The sequence below is a fragment of the Castor canadensis genome, chromosome 4 (assembly GCF_047511655.1).
Source record: "Castor canadensis chromosome 4, mCasCan1.hap1v2, whole genome shotgun sequence".
NCBI lineage: Eukaryota > Metazoa > Chordata > Mammalia > Rodentia > Castoridae > Castor > Castor canadensis.
This window is the reverse complement of record NC_133389.1, coordinates 109233670-109253727: the sequence shown is the minus strand read 5'-3', so window position 1 is coordinate 109253727 and position 20058 is coordinate 109233670. Positions and strand designations below refer to the sequence as shown.

Sequence of the window (20058 nt, the reverse complement as noted above, 5' to 3'; positions counted from 1 at the left end):
GATACAATAATTATAATAAGTGTAACTCCTGAGGTTGCAACTACTTCTTGTCATGCATTGTGACAGATGCATTTTTCAATCATCCCTAGAACCTCGTACTATACCTTCATTCTGTATTTTACCTTCATTGTGCAGACAGAGGTACTGAGGGGATACCTAGTGCCACTCAAATTGAAAACAAACCTTTCATTGCCTGATCATTGGCCCTGGGATTTTTTCCAATACACCATGCTACCTCTTTTGCACATGTTTTAAATATGCTGAAGGATACAATGTCTCTCTGTAAAAGTTTTTCACAAAGCATTTCTGTAAATTAAAACATAGTCACCTGATCCATCACAAAAGATAGTTAACTCAGAATCAGTAGGTTGCAGAGAGGACTTGACCACATTATAATTTTACTTTTTATGAAAGTCAATTAGGTTTCTTTGGTGTAGTGCAGCAAAGCATAAAATTAGATTTTTTAATTTGCAAGTAAACATCTTCTTTTATTTCAGAGCCCCAAATCTTTCTCAGTAGTCACCCCGTGGCCTGAGGGAGTTTCCAAGAATTTCTCTTTGCTGGTCTCTAGCTTTTGTAGTCTCTGATCACACATCGTTCTGAAAAAATGTTATTCATCTTTCATATCCATTGACAACAGTGGGAGAATATTTTATAACAAGAATAGAAAGACTCCTTTCTTCTAAGGGAATAGTGAGGTTCCTGTACATGCAGAGGAACTTTTCAATAGAGATGGAATAGTAGACATTTTATTGGAGATCTTCAGTGGATTATAGAAACTAACATACGGAGTATTCTAGTTTAAAAAGCACTTTCATGGATTCCTCAGATTGAATACAAATCCATGAATTTGGAGGTAACATGGTGATATTGTACACTGGAAAACATAGCAACAACTCTGTAATATAAACAAACCTCCCCTAAATGGGACTGGTCAGTGACTAGTCTAAAGTCACAGGTAAGTTTGGTTTGTATTCCACATAAAACTTTTCACTATAGTATTCTGATCAAACATATGTCAAGTGAAAGACTGTTTGCAGAGATATTGGCATAGCTAAGCAGGAAGTAGAGATTTTGCCAACAGGGCATGGACATAGTACACAAAATAGTCATTGAAAACAACTCAGCTAGGGCTCCATTTATTTTGAATAATTTTTTTCTGTTATAATTTTCCAGTTAGTTAAAAGCAAACTATGTTGATAATGTCACAAGACAGCCAGGCATGGTGGCTCATGCCTATAATTCCAGCAACTCAGCAAAGGTAGGAAGATTGTGGCCAAAGTAAGTCTTTGTAAAAAGCACAAGATCTTACCTGAAAAATAACTAAAGCAAAAAAAGCTAGAGGCATGACACAAGGGACAGAGTCCCTGCATAGCAAGTGCAAGGCCTTAAGTTCAAACTGCAGTACTACAAATAAAATAAAATAATAAATAAAATCACAGAGTTGCAGATGACCAAATGACAAAAAATATTATATTAAGTCAAATTAATTATTAGATGTTCTACTACTGTAACCAACAAAAATGGCAATTTAAATCTAAATTCTTAATTAACCTAATGCTTCATTAGTATTTCCTAAATGTATTACATTATTGCTATGGAAATTCCTTATTGCAAGCAAAATTAAATTAAATTTGATTCAAAAATTTAATCCCTGCTAAGTGGAAAAGTACCAATATGAAGCATATACTTCATAAAGAAAGTTGTTCTTATTTTGAGCAATTAAATATATATTATACGCATGCATTATAGTTATCACAAAGCCAGCCGTGGATTTTTAAATAAAGTGAACATTCTGGAAGAATGTGGTACAGATCAATGAAAGTCAGACCATTTCTATAACAACACGAAGATAGAACTGCAGTTTTCACTCACTTTCTCATGTGTGTAAATTTTTGATTATGTCATATTGTAACAGAATGAAGACTGAAGGAAATGTAAGAATCCACTGTCTTCTGTCAAGCCAGATATTAATTAAATTTACAAAAATATAGTTGATTATTAGTGCATTTCATTCTTAGAGTTTTATTTGAAAATATACCTTTTTAAAAAAAAATATGCTATTATAGATTTGGTTACTGCATTATTTTAATGAATTGATAAAGTTTCAAATTCTTAGTTTTACTTTCAATATGATAAGTACTAATAGTTATAATCCACATTTTAAAAACTGCTTGGAGTCCACAATTAATTTTAAGGGTGTAACAGAAAGTTTTAGAAGTGTTGGTAAAGAAACAAGAAACTATTGTTTGTTCAATCTTAAAATTTTCTCTCACTTTGCAATTTTCTATACTAGAGAACTTTATGGTCATTTAAAAAAATATGAGAAATCATTTAAAATAGATCTGTTTAAAAACCCTTTCACCATTTTATGAACTGAAAAAATACTGAACTCGTTAGAAATTGCTCCATTTGCAAAATATATTTATAACTTAAGCAAAATAAATAGTTCATACTTCACCAAGTGAGTAATAACGTCTTGGGATCTGGGAGTCCGGATAAATGTTTTCCAGGTACCAGGAAAAGGGCTTACACTTCAGGTTTTCTCTTAGTGTTTTTCTGGCTGACACATCGCCATAATCCACTTTGACAACACCTGGAAGTTTTCAAAGAAACATAAGTCACTTTGTGCTACTTTTGTTTTAGCACTATTTCACTATGTTTACATTGGTATCAATTTTTTTTCTGTAATTATAATTCCATCAAATTCAATTGCATGTGCAGCTGTTACTACACTGGTTTTCTTAGTGCCATCCAATTAGTAAATTAAATAGATATAAAAATAAGTTCTTGCATTGGTTATGACTTTTGAGATGCAAATATTTATTATTTTAAGTGCTTGTAATTCTTGGAATGAATAATCAGCTAAATGTAAATTGGTATGAATTTAGTATCTCATAATCAAAGCTTAACTGAACTGTGTAATAATGTGTCTGTTTCTGTTCAATAAAAATTTCAATGCTGTTAATGCTCATATTTTCCCTACAGAGTAATTCACTCACCATCTGTAGGTTTTATGAGAAGTTTATATAAATACGATCATCATGAAGCACTGCACATATATTTTAACCTTTCCTTCTTTTTGAACTTGTATCTAGGTTTACTACAGACTTGACTTTTTTCATTATCATTTTTTTCTATGCTATTTTATGTATGAATCATTGCAATCCATCTCAAGTTAGCAAATAAATTAGCATAAGGAAGCTAACATAAACAAATGGGCAGGAATATATTCACAGGTATACATTAATATTTGCTTAATTTTATTTTATATAGAAGCAGAATATTTTAATTCAAGAAACATTTTTATTCAAAACCATGAAAGGATATTTACCCTGAGAAAATAAAAAGAATAATGCTATTACTTTTTTATAAACCACATCATGGTAACAAGATTTATTCATTATCAGTAATAAAAGTAACATTTAACTGAAATAATTAAATAACAGTGACAAGATAGCAATTATTTCTTAGGTTATTTGAAAAGCTTTTAATATTTAATTTATTTCTTTAAGGCTAATAAGCACCAGATTCTGACATAGAAAAGAAATAACTTAGTGTTTATGATGTCGTATCCCAAGCAAGCAGTGACACTAAATAACCACTCTATAAGGTAAGGAACACTGATTTATACCACCAGGATGTCTGCAACTAATCCCATGATGAAGTCATAATTTTCAAAAGCAGCATCATTCTCTATGTCCATTGCCCAACAGCTCCACCTCCTTTGTCTCCTCAGGATTTTTGTTTATTCAAAATTAAATGCCATAGTCTTGTTAAAACACATTCTAATGTAATTAAGCAGCAATACTACTTCCTTTCAAAAGAAAATATTGATTACCTTAGTTAATGATTGAACAGAAAACAACAAGGTCTTTGGGCTTTAAAAACAGATAAATAATTATTTTCAGAACCTTTTTATCCAGAATTTTAACTTTGGAGTGCAACCTTTAAAGAACCAAACTCAAAAAAATTGTAATAACAAAGTTGACCAGAAAAAGAATATCTTAAATGTTTCAACAAGTAAAATGATAATATACAGTCTTCAAAAGTATATATAAAGAAAGCACTGGATTCTCAGAGGATAAAGTCAATAGGTAGTTTTACTGTTCTGGTTTCATTTTTGAGGAGAGTGAATTTAATTGAGATGGTTTAGTTATTATTAGCATTCTCCCTTTTTCATTGTATTAAGATTTAGTAGTCCTAGCTTCATCATTTTTTCCTAGATGGATTTTATAAGTAGTTTTCTGACTGGAAGTTAAGCTTAAAGATTCATTTGCATATAATTCTGCAATAGCCAATTAATATTGTCCACAATGGATTTAGCAAAGGGTGGTTGTTGTAGAAAAATAGAGAGTATTTTAAAAAGCTGAAATCTTCTTGCCCACCTTTTACCTTCTTACCATCTCTAAGGCATCACTTTGCATTAGCCCTGCAAATTGGGTTTTGTCCCTTAAAAAATGCACAACAAACTGTGGATTTATTTCAATATTTTGGTGAATTCAGGGGCTTTCCCCCTCTGCATTCTTATTGTCCTATTTAGAAAATGGTAAGTATAATTATCTACCTTACACACACATATTTACATCAGTAGCAATTGCTATCCTCTACCTTCACAATCAATATATTCTCTGTCCTCTACTGCTTCTTTCCAGCCCTGTCCTCTCATTTCTTGCCTCAATTAACATTGCAACAAACTCCTAACTTGTCCCCCATCATTTGACATTTTCTCCATCTGTACAGTATTCATTCTTGCCTGCTCCTTAAATCATGTATTTAAAATACATATCAAATCATATTACTCCTTTGCTCAAAGGTTTCAGTGATTTTCCACTACCCTAAGAATAACTGATTATCTCTTAAACATTGCTTGAAGATCCTTCATGAAATGACTCTTTGCTATCTCTTATAATTGTAGACATATTGGCTTCTTTTTTTCCTTTCCCTTTTCTTCAAACTTGCCAATCAAATTCCCAGCTCAAGGCTGTGTATTTATGTTTCATTTTGCCTGGAATGGTGTGACTATGGAACTTTCATGAGTTGTTCTTTATATGTCCAAGTCTTTGATTGAACTTTACTTCTCCAGATTTATCCTGATCTTCCTGTGTAAGTTGATCACTTCCTTTCATCATCCTTGCTCATGCTCTCTCTATCTTGATTTTCTACTTGACATTTATCAGTATTTAACATTATAGTATAGATTAATTTGCTCATTGACACAACAAGAATATTAAAGAAATTATATTATTTCTTGAAGCTTAACGCCTCTGATAATATCTTGTAAGATATTATGAACACTATTATCTGGAAAAAGGAATGCCACAATATCTGGTATATAATAATTGCTTAGTACATAATACATATTGTCATGGACACCTGTTGTTTTGTGTACCTGATATTCTTTCTGTCTTCTTATAAAAGCATAAGATTTCCTTGGGCAACCATCTCTCCTTAATTTTCTGTTTGGGTGGGTCTCCCTTCATTTCATTTTCTACTTTTCTAGCACCATCTAGGGGCACAGACTAAATTCATATTACCAGAGAATCTTGTTTAAAATATAGATTCTGATTCTGTTGGTGTGGGCTAGGACCCTGGAATCTCCATTTCTAACAAGTTCTCAGGGGATGTTACTCAAGCCCATATTTGAATAGCACTCAAGGTAATCAGAGCATGCCATTCCTCAACCTTACAAGCAGCCAGATCACAGTGATTGGCCCAGGAATAGGCCCGTGAGCTAATTAGCCTAATAAAAGTAACTTCCGAGAAGTAGTTGGGACTATTAGGAAGTAAAAGTTCTATTTTCTCTGCAATTAGTACTTCTGTTTCTACCAGGTGAAGAAGGCCTAAGAAGGCAACTCCAATTCAGGAGTAAGATAAATTATTGAAAGAAAGAGATGGAGATGGAGCAGGGTGAAGGGGAGAGAATTTTTAAGGCAAGTCTTCAAATAAGACTTGCAAAAGCCCTAGAAAAATATTGACAATGAAATAAAATTCTTCATGAATAAAGAAAAAAAAGGACTATTTTAATGAACTCCAGGTTTGTAGGCTTGATTAATAGGGAAATGATAACATTTATGGGATGTTATATTTTATTTAATAATCTGTTCTTAATTCATCATCTTTAAACATATTGCATACTAAGATTAAATTAGTATATTTAGAGCAAGCATGTTTAAATTTTTAAATAGATATTAGATGGAAGATAATAATTATCTTAATTAGGTTTTCCCTAGTAGACACCTAGTAAATCTTAGAAGTCCAGTGTCCTATAATCAAGAAGTCTGAAGACAAAATTCCCTGATTGCACACTAAAGCTTAGAATTTTATGCATAAGAATATATTTTGTAGCACAATTTAAAATGGAGAAAAAGAGAAGCAATTTCCCTTCAATAATGTCTGCTTTAGTAAATCAGTGGTATACCTAGTTAATAAAATATAATTCATTTATTAAAATAGTTATCTATATGAGAATATAAAAATATTAAAAATAAAAACCTAAATATATAGTATAGTGTTATTATAACTAATTAAAATAAAAATGTATAAGTAAACAAAAACTGTGAAAATTAAAACAGCACCTTCCTTTTGCTACTCAAACAAATTGAGAAAAAGAAGCAAATTCCCATTCTTTCCTTAAGCATGACAGTTGTAACTGTTCCTCTCAGCATAGTTTGTTACATAAAATGGTGTCATATTAGCAATATATTTGCATTTTATAGGAGTAGACCAATTACACAGCTAAAGTTTAGAATTTATTTTGTGATATTTTAGAAATTTCATATAAAGTCATCTCTTATTTTGTTATTTATTTTAGACAATTGTCCTCAGAAGTCTCATCAATAAATATCTGCATTTTTGTCCTCAAAAGTAATAATAATAATAATAACAAACATTTAAGCCAGATAGAAATTATTGTATTCTATAGTAGCTAAATACTATAGTAACTAAGTATTATATTGTACCAGAAGTTTAGTGTCTTACTTGGAATTCTGCTTTTTATTAAAAATTATTTAATCCATTCTCAATTTATCCATTCTTTAGATGCATAAAATTTGCTCATATCCTTAAACTTTTATTAGGATGTCACAAGACAGAATTACATTAACATCCCAGCTGATGTCACATGCTGATTATATGCTAAATTTATCATTCATTGTTATGACTGCAATTAGTCTCATGGAATCAAAATGAGGTAATAAATTTTGCAAAGATCATAGCGTCTGCAGAGATCTGTTATATAGCAGAGCTAATTATCATACAACTTCTCAATTTATTTAACTCTGTCTGATATTCATAGTCAAAAAATTAAAGCAGATCTTGAGACTGAATTTTGTAGGTATTTACTTCAAACTACAGCTCATTTTGGTAATAAAGATTTCATATTTAACTGCTTAGCTTCAGACGAACAAGAATAAAGGAAATAAGAAAAGTAAGTGTTTATAGTAGTCCTTTAAAATAAAGATCAATTTGTTATCAGTTGAGGCAAATGGCCTATAAAACTTATAATTTCCAGGAAATTTTTCCAAGTAGGAACTTTAAGGCAGTGTTTACTATCCTTCAGCCTGAAAGGACAATGTGTAGCCAAGCCAACCAATCCTTAACTCAAATTTTTCATAGAAAATGAAAAGGAAATATTGATATATCAATAATGCTATTGATCTACCTGGGTGAATTTTGTTTTGTTTTAATTTGCTCCTGATAAAAACAAAAGATTTACATAGATTATATTTTTTTCTTAAATTTCTTACAATTATTTTAAAAGTTTATGTTTGTTGCAAATCACACTAAAGTGCAAATTAGCATGAAAAATTTAAAAATCATCTGTAATATGTCTCTATATTATAGTAATTTTTGCTTCTTTCTATTTATATATAAATATATAGATAAACTTTTTTACAAAACTTGATTCATAATAGAATATACATTTGGAGCTTGTATTTTCCTAAAGCAATATGACATGAACACTTTCCCAAGTAAATTAAATTCTCTGTCTCTTAAAAAATATTTCACGGTGTACAAAGAGATTTTAAATTTTTAAAAAACACTTTTGAATAATACTCATCGACTGCACATATTATAGAGTCTCAGTGTGATATTTTAACACACATGTAAAAGCATGAACTGCTGAACTCCAGTCATCCTTTATTCACCCTTTACCTCCCCAGCCTCTTACAGCTCTGTTTGTAACCTCTATGGCATTCTATTTTACATGTCAGTCATAAATTATTTAATCAGTCCCCTATAGTTGAACATTAGGCTTATAATGAACAAATTTGTGTAAATTTTATTATATCCTTGATTATTTTGTTAGAATAATTTCTACAAGCAAAAATACTGTGATAGTCCATGTGCTTACTTTAAGACTTTAAAATATCATTCATCTCTCCATATCAGCAGGTCTCAACATTTTCAGTACCTCAACGAAGTACAGATAAAATGTTTGAAAGCAATGCTTTGTATTGAACAAATATAGAATTTTTCTTTTCATTATTCCCTAAACATTATAGTACAACACTATTTCCATAGCACACACATTATATTAGTTCCATATGACTTTAGAAGGTTATCTTAAACAATTTTGGGAATATGACAACTATTTGTCCATTTATCTATAAAATGGAATGACATGGTGAGATGAACCCCAGAAAACTGGAACAACAGACCAAAAAATACTTGAGAAATTTCATTTCCATAGTGAAAACATTTGTTCATTACATCTCATTAAATCTCTGTAACATCCGTATGGATTATTACCTCATTCATTTAGATTGAAGTTGAACCTTTGGTTAAATAAATTGTTAAAGTTAACTTAAATAATAGAATTTTTCTAATTCTACCATTGGAAGTCATTCACTTATTTCTAATATCAACAACTCTACTTGAATGGTGTTATAAAACTGTCAAAAATTGGAAAAAAATCTCTGCAAAGAATTTTTCCTCTAGATAATGGTATAATACATGACAATTGCACCTTAAAGGACAGGATCCACCCGGCTAATTCTCTCTGTCCTGCAGATCAATGAGATGATTCAAGGTTCGTACAAACTTGAATGCATAGAAATAAACAATTAATAATGACATCTGATGTACTTTGTTGCTTTGGCAATTTACACGAGGTAGGAGATTTCAGTGGACCATCAACTGACCAACCAAAATATGTCCAGATAGTGTCTCACAAATTATATTCCAGATGTAACTAGTTTGGTAGGCTGCTAGTTGTCACTTTTCCTTCAGTTCTATGGCACATACTATCTGGTAAGTTCTCTGAAATAGTGACAAATCTGAAATAGTGGGCATCTTACAGTTGCCATAGGGGAGATGAAGGCAAACATATTTTAGTTTCTACTGCCTGAGCATGTTCAACTTGTTTTCCCCTTTATGGAATCACTGGTCAATGGCAGTTTCAGTAATTAATTAATGAGTATTTAAATTAATGAACAATTAAATGCATCTTGACTGGTCTCTAAAAAAAGCCTCCTAAAAAATTAGCTAGCATTTGTTGCCCTTAACGCAGAGAAACTAAAGCAGATACCTTAAAAGCAACTGAGGCCAATAGGAAAAGGGGACCAGGAACTAGAGGAAAGGTTAGATCAAAAAGAATTAACCTAGAAAGTAATACACACGCACAGGAAATTAATGTGTGTTAACTCCCTGTATAGCTATCCTTATCTCAACCAGCAAAAACCCTTGTTCCTTCCTATTATTGCTTATACTCTCTCTTCAACAAAATTAGAGATAAGGGCAAAATAGTCTCTGCCGGGTATTGAGGGGGTGGGGGGGAGAGGGAGGGGGGCAGAGGGAGGGGGTGGAGTGGGTGGTAAGGGAGGGGGTGGGGGCAGGGGTAAGAAATGACCCAAGCCTTGTATCCACATATGAATAATAAAACAATAAAAAAAAAGCCTCCTGTGGTTGTTAATACTGTCAACTTGGATTGAGAGAAGCCTAGGCAGTTAGTAAAGCACAGATGACGGTGTGTCTGTGAGTGTGTTTCTAGGGAAGACTGGTGTGTGGAACAGTAAGCTGGGGCCTAAATGGAGCCTAAGTGGGAAAAGAAGAAAGTCAGCCAGCAAGCGAAACCTCAAATCTCTTGTGCTTCTGTGTCTACTGGTGCTGCCGTCACCCCTGCACATAAGTTTCCAGCTTCTTCAGCCTTTCTACAGACTCACAGCTAAACCTCTCCTGGAAGCTTTCAGGTCTTCAGCCTCAGATGGGGGCTGTATCATGGGGTCCCTCTTGCTCTGAGGCTTTCAGCTTCTTGGATTAAGCAGCTACTGGTTTCTTCAGCTCTCCAGAATACAGATGACTATTGTGGGACTATGCAGCCTCCAATCATGCAATTCAATCTAACAGATCCCTTTTAATGATTCTGTCTAAGCATATACAGCTACATATATACATGCATGCATACGTATAAATATATTCTACAGGTTTTCTTTTCCTGCAGAGACCCTGACTAATGACAGAATATTTGATGCCTTCTGGTAAAATCAAGGAAGCACCAACCAAGATGAAATTTTACTGAATGGCTTCAGGGATTAAGAAAATTCTTAGAAATCATCATCTTAAGAAAGCCTATACTGTCAACTCTCTTGATGGCACTGAGAATAACACTGGATGGAAAACACACATCAGTAAATTTTTCAGAAATGTCAGCATCCAAATGTGAAGGTGCTTGATCAATTTAGTTTTCTTATTTTAAATTTTTTATGTACAGATAAGAATGAATGACAAGTGATAAAAAGTTTTGCCTTAATTAGTTTATGCCTAAGAGAATTTTCTAGGAGAAAAGGAGATTTTGTATCATGGCATAACTGGAAAACTTCTGTTTTATAGTGGTAGATGATGGTGGTCCTTCTGTTGATGGCAGATTAAATCAGATGAAATGCTGTATTTAAAGATTTACTAACACCTTGTCAGATTTTAATGGGAACAATGAGCAAAAAAGTAGAATAGGTGTCTTTATTACAAAGCTTCTCAGGAATTGTACTATGTTAAAGCATATTGTGAATAATTAAAGCAAACAGTATTTCCCAAACTTGTTTCCCTCTTTCAGAATTTGGGAGAATGTCCCATTGAAAATATTTTGAAAAATGTAACTTTATTGTATTTTCTATGCCTAACCTAAAATATTAGTCACTCAAGAAACTTAACCCATTAAGGAGAAACTTTTGTAAAAAAATCTTACAATTCTTTCTATGTTTTCAAAATTTTTCCATTAACAAGTTTCCATCACTTGATTTTAATTAAGACATGATAAGATAGTGAGCACAAATACATATATTTGTCATATATTTCCATTCAGTTTCCAGAACAGTGGCTGACTCTAGTAGACATTCTCTAAGTATTAATTGAATCACTTTGCCTGGCATGAGGTCCCTTATTCTTATTCTCTTGCTCTCTGATGTATGTGTGTGTAACACTATGTCTGTCCATATTTATTTTCATGACTTAGAATTACTACTTAATGCTTACTAAAGTATTTAGATATATGGAGAACTGAAGGGCAGAAAAGGTCCTGCCAGCGGGGGGTTGGTACCATTGGGAGGGGTGAGGAGGTGAGGAAAGGGTGTGGAGGGGTGAATATAGTGCAAATACTGTGTACATATGTATGCAAACAGAAAAATGATACCTGTTGAAACTATTCCAGGAGTGGTGGGAGGGGGGAGATAAAGAAAAGTGAATTCAAGTATGATATATTTGACATATAAGAACTTTTGTAGATGCCACAATGTACCTCCACACAGTACAACAATAAAAAATAATATATTTAAAGAACAAAAAGTATTAGATGTATATTTTATATTATTATTAACAGATGTAGGCTGGTGGAGTGGCTCATGAGGTAAGAATGCCTGTCTAATAACCATGAGGATCTGAGTTCAAACAGTAGTGCTTCCAAAAAAAAGTACATAAATATGTAAATATGTAGATATATAAGTAAAAATAGATATATAAGTAAAAATAAGTTTATATAGAATTTCATTCCAAAGTGTTACTTGGTCTCATTAGGAAAAGAATATGATATCTTTATTTTTAAATATTGTTATTTATTAAGCATTTTCTTTGGCAAAACCAATAAGGACATTATATTTTTGAATTATAAATTATTATACAAACTCAGAAAGACTATTGTAAATTGCTTGTTACATCTTCTTAACTCAAGTAAATACTAAGATTATATTATGGGATGTATTAAATCAAAGAAAAAACAACACATGGTCAATTCTTGTCTCTCTATGATAATTGACTATAAATGTGGGGTAAATAATTTTTCAGCAGGTATGATCTTTATAACACTTAAAGATATTTATTTTTGTGACAATGGGAAAACTTTGAATGTATGCAGATCCAACGAACAAAAGTTTAGAACGTATCAGTTTTTTAGAAACTACCTAGCGCTGGTTAGGTCTGAATTTTGCTCTGCCATATACTAATTGTGTGATGCTGGAGAACATTTATAAAGTGTATGACAAGTCCTCTGCTTCTTCCCCCAGTAAATGGACATAATACCAGCACCTTCTTCTGAGTGTTGTTGTGATTATTGAATTAACAAGTAAAACACTTAAGCAGTGCATGATGCAAAAAAATGCTCAGGAAATGTTATCAGTTATATTTGCTGCTGTTTTCATGTGGATATGAATTTCAAAAGGCAAATGACTTCCTATAAGAAAACAAGACTATTTTCTGAGCCTGTGTGCTTTCATTGTATATCAAATGAATAATGTGGGAAATCAACCATTTGCTTTGGCCCAAATGCCCTTCAGTGAGAAACATACCAAACATCACTTTCAAGATTTCTCAGAGTTGTACTATTGTAGGTACCATTTAAGGTCTCAACTCGAGGACTTTTCTAACCCCATAGTACTAATAAAAATGGAGCTGAATTCCACACCTTTTTGCATTTGCCATTTCTCCTACTTATATTTAGGTACTGGTGTGATTTTTGACACATATGCTACACACTAAAAAAACCCCACTATTCTGTAATTACACAAATTCTATAATCACAGTCTTTCAGTTAAGACACACTACTAATAAAAGCAAAAATTAAAAAATTTTTAAAGCTTTTTTAAAAATAAAATGTTGACTGTGCTTTGAACAAACAAGTGTAAAAATTATTCTTGGCCTCCATTGTCAACCGATTTGCCTCATTTGTCTTAAATTACTAGCAATAAGTGAGCAGGAGCTATAGGAGAGTCATTAGTCACCCTCAGGGACACAACCAATGACGAAAATTTCAATAACCATGAATTTGACTTATGCTCTTTGTGGATAGCAGAGTAGCATTTTGCTCCTGGGCTTCCCATGGAGTATTTGTCTTCTAACACTGTCATGTCCAAGAACTGATACCGGAAACAAAGCAAAGTTTATTTATTATATACATAAGATACAACTCACAAACCAGAGTCAACACTGCTTGGGATGAGAACTTCTCAGCAGTTACTAAATGAGGTCAATATTTAGTCATGATAACAAATAGTCCAATTGTGTCAGCTACACTGTTGTAATTCTAAAATACTTTCACACATAATAGTCTAACTGTTACATAGAGAATTTTAACATGCCTGTCTTCTTTCATAGAGCTTTCTATTTTCCTCAAGCTGTCATTGGTCTAGGTCTGTACTATCATTTGATTTAACATGCTCTCCATGAAAAAGGAGAGCATTGGGCAGCTGAGGAGGAGGGATGTCACCATTGAATTGATACAATATGTGTGTGATGTGGTTGTTGTTTAATTGGGTGAAGGTTTGATTTATTCAAGGAAAGGGAAATGTTTTCAATTATAACATACCTAGGATATTAAAATGTATAGGCCCTGAAGAGCATCAGAAATGTTTCTTAAAACACATGCAAAATTTGCAAATGTTCATGAAGCCTCTTACATTATTTCTCCTGATCTCTGACCTTGACCACTAGAAATAGGTTAATACTTCAAAACCATTAGTCAAAAGATGAAAGAGAAAATTATTCTATTTGTGTTATAAATGATCTTTCATAGATGAAAAAACTGAGGCTCAAAATGCTGATGGGACTGTGGTGAAGTAGCACAGCTAAGTGGAAGAGCCTGTACTGGGACTCCTGACTCAGGCTAGTGCTCTGAATATCTGTTTTAATCACATCACATCCGTGTTATAAACTGTGCTGGGTGATAAGAATGTGATACTGAACCAAAAACAGATCAACTTCTTCCCTCATCAACTTAGTCTGTACTTAATAAAACAACATACACAGATGAAAATGAACAAATGTGAAATTAGAAATATATTTGAGAGATGTACAGAATATGAAAGCATAAAACAGAGAAGAGGAAGATCAGGGAAGGCTTTTCTGAAGATGTGTGTTTGAAATAAGACCTAGAGACAGGTGAGATGAGATGGAAAAAGAAGTGATTGGACATTATAGAAAATGTCACCTAGTTTTATTGTTTGAGAACATATTGATAAAATGTTATTTTCCTTGACTATTAATAAGGACTACTTGCCTCTTTATTTTTGTATTATTTTCTGCAGCATACAGTCTAAGATGGCCCACTATTCTCTTTCTTCTAGCATTCACATCCAAGTGTGATCCCATTCCCTTACATGTGGATGGAACTTGTGACATGCTTCGAGTCAAAAGAAGAGGGCAAGGGTGATGGGGTGTCACTTGTGTAGATAGGGTTACACGTGTTGCAACTTACATCTTGCTATTACATACTGCATTTACTCTCTGCATTGCTGGCTTTGGTGAAACAATCTGCCAAGTTGAAATCCTGTGGAGCGATCCACGGAGTTAGCCACTTCTGGCTAACGACCAAGAATAAACTAAAACCCACAGTTTTATAGTCTTCAGGAAACTAAATTCTAATGGAAAGCAGACCTTTTATCCTTAAGATGAGATTGTACCACCAACGAGCACATTCATTACAATCGTGAAGAAAGCCACCAAATTCACAGTTGTTTGGTATACGTCTATAGATAACTGATATGTTTCCTCTTTGTATTAATTCAGATTTCAACAAGAATGTCTTATTTTTTATATTGATAGTGTTGTCTTTTAGCATCTTTATAAAAATTTCCCAGAAAACCAAGAAAAAATAATCTGGGATGAATATTGTAAACTTGTTTAGATGATCATTTGATTTCTCACTTATACACTAAAAACTTTTACAAGTTAACTTCTGGAAATATTAACATGCTACTATTTTAGGCTAGATGAAAAAAATTTTCTGTCACCTTTTCTCAAAATGTCATACTAGGATCTGACAAACATTAGGCTGACAAGAGTGTAGAAATGGAGATTTTTGATCACTATTTTCATTCTTGTGAATTATTCATCTGGGTATGAATACAGATCCACCATTTGCTAGCCTTATAACCTTTTATAAGTTACTTTACTCTTGGAGGTTATAATTAATATAACAATTTTAACAATTTAATGCTATTAATGTAATGAAATAAATATGTTAACATGCACAAAGTACCTGGTACAGAGTGAAAGCTCAAAGAATTATAACTGCCTTTCTGTTATAGAAACTTTTCCATAAAGTATTTCATAATCTTATTTATGCTGATTTAAAATTTTTAGAAACAAAAGGAAGTAATTTTTCAGTTTAATTACTCTTTACAGGATTGGAAAAAAGTTTAAAGCAATTATCAGTGACTTTAGCTATAGATTAAGATATTTGGTATTTCAGATATTTGCAAACTTTTAGAACTAATAATTTAATAAAGGCAGTAAAGTTGTTTATCCATATGTTCCCAAATAATAATGCTAGGTGACATTTTGTTTCATGCCCACTCACCCTCCTTCAGATAGGTCATTAAGATAGCATTTTAATTATATTTTTGTGAGGCACAAAATTGTTTTCATCTTTTCGTATGCAGTATTTAATTTAATCTTTTTTACATATTCCTTAATTTTTCATTGTTTTTCAAACCCAGTATTGTGTGTTTGCTGAGTTAAAAGTTATTCTTCAAGGCAATATTGCAGAAATAATTGCAAGGTTTTAAGAACATTAAAATTCTTCTTATACTGTAGAGTGTAATCATGGATTTCTGATTGACAGTAGGCCATGCTAGGTTTCAATATTTACAGAACACACACACACTACAGGATATTATTTGCACTCAGTAATTATTAACACATCAGTCAATAAAGCACTGTTATTCCTAGTCATCACAATTAATCAAGAGCTTAAAATAAAAGATATTCAAATTGGAAGAGAAGTTAAATTGTTACTGTTTGCAGATGACATAACCAAATACATAGAAATATACACTCTATTAAAAATCTGTTAGTACTAATAAATGAATTCAGCAAAGTTGCAGGATTCAAAATCCACATGCACAAATGAACAACATTTCTACACACTAAAAGGGAAGTATCTGAAAAAGAAATAAAGAATATAATCCAATTTATAACACCTGAAAAAAATAAAATATGTAGGAATAAATTTCATCAGGGTGGTGAAAGATCTGTATAATGAACACTATAAAACATTGATGAAAGACATTGAAGAAGATATAAATAAATGAAAAAATATCTCATGGATTAGAGAAATCAATACATTATTGTTAAAATGTTCATATCACTCAAAGTAATCTACAAATTCAATACAGCTAGATAAAATACCAATATTTTACAACATTTTTAAAAATCATGAAATTTTTATGGAACCAGAAAATACCTCAATTATCCAAAGTAGCCTTAAACAAAAAAGAACAAAGATGGGAGCATCACACTATTTGATTTTAAGATAAAGTCAAAGCTATAAGTAAACACAACAGCACAGACGTACCATAAAAACATACAGAGCGAGCAGAGTAGAGAACCCAGAAATAAATCCCAACATGTACAGCCAACTAATATTTTACAATAGAGCCAGGAAACACAACGGAGAAAGGAAACCATCTTCAGTAACTGGTGTGAGGAAAATGGATATCCACATGCAGAAAAATAAAATTTGATGTTAATCTCACCCTATATATAAAAACCAGCTCAAAATGATTAAAGATTTCAATATAAGACTAAAAAGACTTTTGGGGTATCATCCTCAAAACACAAGCAACAAAAGCAAAAGCAGACACACAGATTTGCACCAAGCTAAAAATCGGGCAATCAGTAGAGGAAAGTGACAACCTGCAGAATTGGAGAAAATATTTACAAACTATCCATCTGACAATACAGAAGAACTGAAACAACTTCATAACAGGAAAACAACACAATTAAAAAATGAGCAAAGATTTGAAGATATATACAAATAACTAAGAGGTGTGTGAAAAATTATTCAACATTACAATTTATTAAGGGAATTCAAATTAAAATCCAATGAGCTATAACCTCTCACCTATTGGAATGTCAATAACCGAATATTGAAAGATAAATTTTAGTGAGCATATGGAAAGAAGATAATGTTGAGGGAAATTATGAGCTGAGATAGTAGTCTCTGAGGCAGATTAGCAGGAAGCAGCATTTATTGTACCAGCACAGACCCAGCAGACTTGGGTCCAAAGACTAAGCCCTGAGAACAAAGGGGTCTCACCTTATATACCCTTGCAAGCAGGTTAGAAGCAAAAAGAAAAGCTCAGCCCACATATGGCTGCATGTGACTTCATTGGATATTTCATTTCCCTAGAGCTATGTGACCTTTATATTTCAATTCTTTAAGTTTTATCTCTCTGGTTTGCCATTCCTTCCTCCTTTCTCGTTGTCAGAACACCAGCCTGTCTGTTTCTTTTCTGGCCTCCCCTTTCTTGCTACAGGAACACTTGTGCATGGTTGGTGGGATTATAAATTAATTTAGCCATCATGGGAAATGGTATGGTGGTTCCTCAAAAATTTAAAAATAGAACTACTATATAATTTAGCAATTTTACTTCAGCATATACAGGTATATAAAATCAGTGTGTTAAGGAGCTATCTGTATGTCTATGTTCATTGCAGCATTATTCAAAATAGCCCAGAAAAGGAGTAGACCTATGTCCATAAATGGATGAGTGAGTAAAGAAAATATAGTATAGACACAAAAGGATACTATTCATCTTAAAGAATGAAAAAAGCCCTGTCATGGATGAACCTAAAGGACAGGCAGTGTGCTAGTGTTGAATGAGCCAAGCACACAAAGATAAATAACACATAATCTCTCAAATATTGAATCTAAAAACCCTGATCCCCTAGAAGCAGGTGGTAGAATAATGGTTATTAGGGGTTAGCATTGTTTGCTCAAGGGAAGGGAAGACAAGAGATGTTGATAAAAGGAGATAAAATTTCATTTAGATAGGAGGAATAACTTCAAGAGATTTATTGCAATACATGGTGCTTATAGCTAATAAGCTATTGCATTCTTGAAGAATGGAAAGAGTGAATATATGATGTTCTCACCATCCACATAACTATATTAGGTAATTTGAATGTTAATTAGCTAGATTTAGTCATTTCACAATGCATATATACTTCAAAACATAATATTGTACATGGGAAATGCATGTAATTTCATCCACCAATTAAATGTTTCCTTAAATGAACATAAATATTGAAGAAAAAACTAAAGACGTTATGCTTTTACATTTTAAATATTTTCTAGATAATTAACTTTTAAAGCTTCTTTATTTTAGATATATGAGTATCAAACCAAATTTTAAGTAATTGAATATGTGGAAGCATAGTAGACAATGTTAAAAGTTATATAATGTCTTAATTTTCACTCATAGATTCATAACAAGGATCTCCACTATTAGAGATGCTGTATGGTAAGATTTAAAAAATGTTAAGAACATTTTATCAAACTTCACTAACAAAAGTCCAATTTAAAGATTTCTTAAAAAGGAAAGAAATTTTCATGGCATTTTGCATAGTGGTTTATTTTATTAAAGCATACCAATAGTCCTTAACTAAAAGACATATGTCTTACTATTATACTCAAATATAATTATTTTAACTATCTTACCAACTTGGGCTAATAAAATAAAATTTAGATTTTGAAAACGTTGTCGTGAATGTAGTTTTCTTTGTTGCTCTAAAAGAGCTACTTATCATTTATTGGTCATGCATTTTGTATTTCTGGCTACATGTTATATGTCCTCTGAAATTACTACAATCATTATGTTTTCATCATACATAGTATAACTAGAAGTTTTCCTGAGACTGTTTCTTAAATATTCTTTTTTAAGTCATAGTTCATCTAATTTTAAGTGCAGGGAGAGAATTCTTAACAATCCAACCACTGCAGAAGAAGAATTATGACAAAATGCTGAATATCAATGATTAATTCAAGGCAAATTATGTTTGACTTTGTAGTACATGATATTGAATACATGCCTTTGTAATACTGGAAATTGGGGCAACCAATCTGCACCCTGTATTGTTTAGTGGAAGTAGAACAAGGTACAATTCTGTGCATGTATAAACTATACTTTATTAGGTACCTACAACAGAGAGGAAGAATAATGGTTTTCAAGTAAACTTCCTGGAGTTCAGACTTCCTTAATTTCCAGGAGGAATAGAAAAAAGTCTTCTCCCTCATAAATAATATTAGTTATAAACCAACTTCTTGTTTGATGAGGGAATTCATAAGCTGTACATCTCATATCATTGCTAACATAGTCAACCAATGCGCTTCAGTAATATTCATGACAAATTATCTATTCTCAAGGTAAACTGTGAGCAAGTATAATAACAATCTTATAGCATTTTAGTGAACATTGGGAATGGGGCTGAATTTAAGTGTGATATGTAAGGTGGGTTACTATTACAGAGAAAGAACTGAAATCCCTGAGTAAGCTCACCAGACAGAAAACTGGAGGTGAAGTGGTCACTGGGTCTAAAATTTGAGTAGTATGGTTGGAGTCAAGGATACTCCAAAAGGATAGGCATCATATGAAAGTGGTCAGAAGGAGGAAGGCCAAGATAATCCAACCATACAGGAAAGTGCTCCAAGAGGGAGTATATCATCAGGGACCCCGAACTTTGCTCCACTAGCAGGCACTGCACTGGTATGTTCAAACCCCTAACACTTCTTTGTGAGCCCGACCTGACCACCTTCTCTAAACTGGCTTGGTCTATGTATGACCATCCTTT

General features: G+C 32.4%; 1 protein-coding gene across 3 annotated transcripts in view; it reads right to left on the bottom strand.

Annotated features, from left to right (window-relative positions):
• Galnt13 (polypeptide N-acetylgalactosaminyltransferase 13) overlaps positions 1 to 20058 on the bottom strand; it is a 522920-nt gene that overhangs the window by 52599 nt on the left and 450263 nt on the right. For all 3 annotated transcript variants that reach the window (XM_074070810.1, XM_074070809.1, XM_074070811.1), the window contains one exon: positions 2457 to 2596. In XM_074070810.1, coding sequence (XP_073926911.1) covers positions 2457 to 2596 — 140 coding nt within the window. The remainder of the gene's footprint in view (positions 1 to 2456; positions 2597 to 20058) is intronic.